This window comes from Microcaecilia unicolor, chromosome 2 (assembly GCF_901765095.1).
Source record: "Microcaecilia unicolor chromosome 2, aMicUni1.1, whole genome shotgun sequence".
Taxonomy (NCBI): Eukaryota; Metazoa; Chordata; class Amphibia; order Gymnophiona; family Siphonopidae; genus Microcaecilia; species Microcaecilia unicolor.
The window spans coordinates 263883338-263889782 of record NC_044032.1 but is presented as its reverse complement, the minus strand read 5'-3'; the positions used below and the strand labels follow the sequence as shown (position 1 = coordinate 263889782).

The window sequence follows — 6445 nt, the reverse complement described above, 5'->3', positions numbered from 1 at the left end:
AGGCAAGATATTCAGGCAGGCAGTAGACAGAAGAATAACCAGGTCCAGGCAGGATATCCAGGCAGGCAGCAGACAAGAGAGTAACCAGGTCCAGGCAGGATATCCAGGCAGGCAGCAGACAAGAGAGTAGCCAGGTCCAGGCAGGATATCCAGGCAGGCAGCAGACAAGAGAGTAACCAGGTCCAGGCATGATATTCAGGCAGGCAGCAGACAAGAGAGTAACCAGGTCCAAGCAGGGTCTTACAGGCAGGCAGTAAACAGAAGAGTAATCCAGGTACAAGCAGGGTCTTTACAGGCAGGCAGCAAACAGAAGAGTACGCTGAAGAGAAACACTTACCCAAGTAGAAGCCGAAGCAATGAGGCAGAGGGAAAGCATCCCAGAAATAGTGCAGGCTTTCTGACGTAGACAGGAACCAGCTGAAGAGAGCTTCCATAGGTCAGGTAGGCAGAGAGAAAGTCAACACAGGTGCGTGGTAGCAAGGCAATTAAAGAGCCTGGAAGCCAGGCAGAGAGAGCAGATCCAGGTGCATGAGAGCAAGGTAATCAAGGAGCCTTCAGCCAGAGAAGAAGTACACAGACATGGCTCAAGGCTGAGCCAGTCAAGTGTGTGTGTTGCCAGGACCCTGCGCAGCCCGAGGACGCCGCTTGCGTTGAGGTAGGGGACATGATGCAGGCCAATCAGAAGCAAATCCCAGTCATTCCCCTGCCTGTCTCAGTAGAATCATAACAATAGGTCAGCAGTTTCTAGACCACAGGCGCCTGGGTTGGAACATCAGTACTCCTGACATCTTTTGACTCTCTGTAAAATGTGGCCACTGTCACTGTGGCCAGACCCCCATGTTTGCACAGAAATAGGGAAAAGTAGAACCTGCAGGCCTAGGGAAAAGTCCCTTCAATCAGTTGTTCAATAGAGCCAAACCATGATGCAGTGTTTTTTAAGTTCAAAACTTTATTAACAGTTTCAATAACAAATATGCCTTTAACCCATCCTTAACATTTATGCCCCAGTGGTCCCTCTTTAAATAATCTCTCTTCCAGAGATAAAAGAGGCCCTTTTAGAAGGCTTGTGCTACTTTTACACATGTAAACAAAATAATGGTGTTTACACATATAAATGCACTATGCATGTAAATAGCTATTTTAGAAAACCACTATTCACATTTGTAAATGTACAGCATGTACAGTTTCCAAGACAGCATGTTGTGGGTATGTTTAGCGCAGACTGGAGAAGTATGCGTGGATTGCTGAGTTTGTAATGGCCACACACCCATACTTTTATTTTAAAAAAAACTAGACATCAGCACTTGCTCCAAGGCAGGCAGGCATGCCAGCTAACAGCATACTTGGACTGGGGATGACACGAGTGATTCAGGGACAGTTGTGTTTACCTCTCTGGTGTTTAACAACCACCTAAAAAAAAAATCCAAAAAAGATTTTTTTTTCTACTCAGCTCCTTAATTGACTCCTCCTGGATGTTCCAGGTTTGTAAAATTTATATTTACATATTACATGCTGACAAGCCCTGAGTGATGCTTTTCTTTTTTTGAATCATGTTTCTTACTAAAATAGCTGTTCCTGCTGGACCTATTTGCACTTATTGTATGTATTTGCCAGCATCCTTACACATATTTTACAAAAAGCATCACCTTCAGTAAAATATGTGGGAAATTCTGACCTTGAATGCCCCACTTTTTCCCTAGACTGTCACTGAAAGTCTGACCAAGAACTAATTGCTTGAGAAGTGCGTGGCATTTGATGGTGACAACTGCAATACAATGTCTGATGAACTCTGGTGAGAAGCAGAAGGAATGAATATTTTTCTTAAGCTTAAAGAGTTGATGCAGTGGCTTTAACTGGTGTGTGGGTTGATCAACACACATTTTAGGCAGTTGTGTCCATCATGGGAATCACAAGGCTGGTTCTGATGTTTCCAGCTTCAAGTCTTTCTTCTTGCCTCCTATTCTGTTCAACAAATTTTTTGATGATGACTTCAGTGAAATGACCTTCTGACATATTCCACTCCCATATTGAAGAACTGGAATGGGAAAAGAATTCTATTATGGAAATAACTCCGAATTCCGTCTACAATTTCCTTCTGTTAAGGAGGGACTGGATGCTGTGACATACTGGGGAGGGAGGAGGGGCAATGCAGAAAACTATGCTGTTACCGTGGGTTTAACGTGAAAATTACAATGAAGGTGTTTTATCCATAACTCCCTGCCTGAAGGTCATATGTCATCTTCTATTGTTCTGGTGGCTTCCTTGCTTCTCTGGATACTAGCTTACATGTATGTGGAGAGTGGTGGGGGCTCATTTTGCAGACATGTCCTGTTTTGGAACTCGGAAAAATGGTGCCCTAGATGTTGAAGACACTGGGAAAGACCACAACATTTGAGAAAATGCTAGGAGACACATTAGTTTGACAGAAGCGAGTACAGTTCTGTAGATTTCTAAACATTTGCTCTATGAGTCATTGATACAGAACAGGTCTTTAAAATAGGCTGAGCAAAGAGTGTGTGACAGAAAATGTTTTTATTAAACTACAGACAGAATTACTAACCAGGTTAAATGGCTCAGATTTAGATTCAGGAAACCTTGTAACACATGTTCAACATGTGAGTGTTGTCTTTCACTGATGTGCAATGGAGGAACCAGGAAAAAGTCTCAATGAAAAAAAGGCATAAGTTGCCATACAGTAATCAGCTACCTTTGTAATGTTTTCATAGTGACATGCACAAGCTTTAACAGTCCCTTGAAGTCTGTAGCCTCCCCTCCCTACAAACAGCCCTTCAAATCTTGAAATACTGGAAACCATGCTTTAACATAAGGCAAGACTAAATTTTTAAGGTCACAAATGGCTCAGTGAATTTCTTCAGAACTTCTTTTCTTACTGTGGGCACCTTTTAAAGCCGCTATCTTGCGATGGATGCCCTGTTCTCTGCCACCAGAATTCTGAGCTGTAAGATTTTACTGTCACTGTTTCATTGTCCTTTCCTAGATTGTAAATTACGTGGTAACAATTGGCTTTGAATGCCCAACAGGTAGAACAAGCTTTGAATGGCTTTTTAGGGGGAGGGGGTATACCCGCTTTGTCCTGAGGGTAACGTTTGTGGCCTGCTCTGCCTCCCTCATCATCAGAATGAGTCCTTGGGCAGGGTGGAGGAGCCTGTGAAGCAGGAGTCCTCCTGGCTGGAGTTCATGCGCGGCCGACGTAGGTGGCAGCAACAGAAGAGTTGGCGCAGCTCATGGGAGATGCTGTTACTGAAGGCTGCATAGATCCAAGGGTTGGTGCAGCTGTTTAGGCTGGCCAGGAGCATGAGGATGACCACAACACCTGCTTTAAGAAATAAAAAGACAAACGTTATTGGCAGAAATGCAGCAGGAGCTGTTCCTTTTCCTCCTTCCCTGCATGCTCCAGTGGAAGCCACTCTTTTTCTAAAGCATATTGAGCCACTCCAGGTTTTATTCACAGCTCAATTAGGTGTTAGCAGATGGCTTCATTTACCCCCTTCTCACTTCCTAATTGTCTGACCTAGTTCTGTGTTATGTTATTCAGTCAAGACAGGCAGTTCCAATTTTGGCATTAGCAATACCTCCCAGTACTACTGTTACAGGAGCTGTAAGAACATAAGAATTGCCCCACTGGGTCAGACCACGAGTCCTTCTACCCAGTATGCTATCTCTATCAGTAGTCAATCCAAGTCGCAAGTCTGTGATAGAATCCCAAAAAGTAGCAAGATTCCATGCTACCGATCCCATGGATAAGCAATGGCTTCCCCAGGTCTACCTTAATAGCAGTTTATGGACTTTTCCTCCAAACCTTTTTTAAACCCAGCTACATTAACTGCTTATACTACTTGATCTGGCAAAGAGTAGAGTTCCAGAGTTTAACTATGGGCCTCTTTTATCAAGCCGAGCTAGCTAGCAGTTCCGAAGCCCATTCAAAGAGAATGGGCTTTTTTGGCATTACCGCACCGAGGACCGCTAGTGCAGTTTGATAAAAGAGGCCCTATATGCTGAGTGAAAAATAATTTCTCCAGTTTGTTTAAATTATGCCACAAGTAACTTCATGGAGTATCCGCTAGTCCAGGGGTAGGCAACCTGTGGCCCCCAAGACCATGGGAAGTATAAACAGAAAACACCATTAACCAGAGTTGTGGTGACTTTGAATACTATATTTTGCAAATGTTTTCAGAATAGTCACTCTAGCAGTTTGTTTACTTTATTTTTAGTTGAGTTTTTACTTACTTATTTATTTATCTAACACAGAAGGCCTATGGAGCTGTGTGCATTTCCAGTTCTGACATTATGTAGCGTGCAGCATGCAAGGGATAATACTGGCATTCATGTGGCCCTCTGTGTACAAAGGTTGCCCACCCCTGCCCTAGTCTTTGTACTTTACCCGTTTCACTCCACTCAGGATTTTATAGACCTCTATCCTATCCCCCCTCAGCTGTCCATCCTACAGCTGCTCATGGTACTTTTACTCCTCCATCTTGTCTTTACTGTTCTGTGGCACACTGGTGATGGGTCATGGAGTTCCCTGCACTGCATACCTGCTGCACCCACTTTAGCCACACTTACAGGCTACAGGTAAAAACATAAATAACTGTTAACCATCCATATGTGTGCTATGCCTTAAATAAATATATCTTAAACAATATATACCCCAGTGGTGTGGACAGAACGCTTCACCTACTGGTTTTAAACTACTGAAAACAAAAGTGATATAAACTTACAGAAGATCACTGAAAAAATTGTAAATAACACACTAAATAATATTGTGATGGTACTATGATAGGGGCATCCTATATTTATCCTCTTAAAAGCAGCCTCATTACAACAAAGTACTAGTGTCTCAAATACTTAATATGCATTTGAGACAGTAGTACTTTGTTGTAATGAGGTTTTATTTAGTATATAAGTACATAAATGTTGCCATACTGGGACAGACCAAAGGTCCATCAAGCCCAGCATCCTGTTTCCAACAGTGGCCAATCCAGGTCACAAGTACCTGGCAAGATCCCAACAGTACAATATATTGTATGGTGCTTATCCCAGAAATAAGCAGTGGATTTTCGCAAGTCCATTTTAATAATGACTTATGGACTTTTCTTTTAGGAAGCTAGCCAACCCTTTTATAAACCCCGCTAAGCTAACTGCTTTTACTTCATTCTCTGGCAACGAATTTCAGAGTTTAATTGCATTTTGAGTGAAGAAATATATTCTACAATTTGTTTTAAATTTACTACTTTGTAGCTTCATTGTGTGCCCCCTAGTCCTAGTATTTTTGGAAAGAGTAAACAAGCGATTCACTTTGCAAACTTTGAGGAAGATATATGCCTTAACTCTAGAGAATCCATCTTTTATAAGACATACTAGTAAATAAGGTCCATTTCTGACACAAATGAAATGGGAACTAGCAAGGTTTTCCTCGAAGTGTGTATGTTTCAGAGAGTGTGTGTGAGAGTGAGTGTGTGTGAGAGAGAGAGTGAGTCTGGGTGCGAGTGTGTCTGTGAGAGAGAGAGTGTGTGTGTCAGAATGAGAGTGTGTGTGTTTGAATGAGAGTGTGTGTATGAGTGCGTATGTGAGACACAGTGAGTGTGAGAGAGAGAGTGTGTTTGACACAGATACACTGTGCATGAGAGAGAGAGTGTGTGTGAGACAGAGAGTGTGAGAGAGTATGTGTGCAATACACAGACTCTCTGTGAGACCGAGAGTGTGTGAGAGTGACTCTGTGACACATAGAGAGTGAATGTGATACAGTGTGAGACATAGTGTGAGAGTGAGAGAGAGAAAGACACTGACTGTGAGCTAGAGAGTGTGTGTGTGTGTGTGAGAGAGAGTGAGACTGGGTGTGAGTGTGTCTGTGAGAGAGAGAGTGTGTGTGATTGTCCTCTGTCCCCTGCCCCCTCCAGGCACCCAGCGATTCTCCTCTGTTCCATGCCCCCCTGCAGCCACCCAGCGATTGTCATCTCCCCTGCCCCCCTCCAGCCACCCAGCAATTCTCCTGTCTCCCCTGCCCCCCATCCAGCCACCCAGCGATTCTCCTCTCTCCACTGCCCCCCCTCGAGCCATCCAGCGATTCTCCTCTGTCCCCTGCCCCCTCCAGCCATCCAGCGATTATGCTCTCTCTCCTGCCCCCCCTTCAGCCATCCAGTGATTCTCCTGTCTCCCCTGCCCCCTCCAGTCACCCAGCGATTCTCCTCTCTCCGCTGCCCCCCCTCGAGCCATCCACCGATTCTCCTCTGTCCCCTGCCCTCCTCCAGCCACCCAGCGATTATGCTCTGTCCCCTGCCCCCCTTCAGCCATCCAGCGATTCTCCTATCTCCCCTGCCCCCCCCTCCAGCCACCCAGCGATTGTCCTCTGTCCCCTGCCCCCCCCACAGCAACCCTGCGATTCTCCTCTGTTCCCTGCCCCCCCTCCAGCCACCCAGCGATGGCC

The 6445-nt window shown here is 44.8% G+C and overlaps 1 protein-coding gene across 4 annotated transcripts in view; it reads right to left on the bottom strand.

Annotated features, from left to right (window-relative positions):
• Positions 1-695: 695 nt before the first annotated feature.
• AVPR2 (arginine vasopressin receptor 2) overlaps positions 696-6445 on the bottom strand; it is a 77487-nt gene continuing 71737 nt past the window's right edge. For 3 of the 4 annotated variants that reach the window (XM_030194091.1, XM_030194092.1, XM_030194089.1), the window contains exon 3: positions 696-3337. In XM_030194091.1, the coding sequence (XP_030049951.1) occupies positions 3135-3337 (203 nt within the window). In that variant the 3' untranslated portion in view covers positions 696-3134. The remainder of the gene's footprint in view (positions 3338-6445) is intronic. The other variant, XM_030194090.1, reaches the window with a different exon arrangement.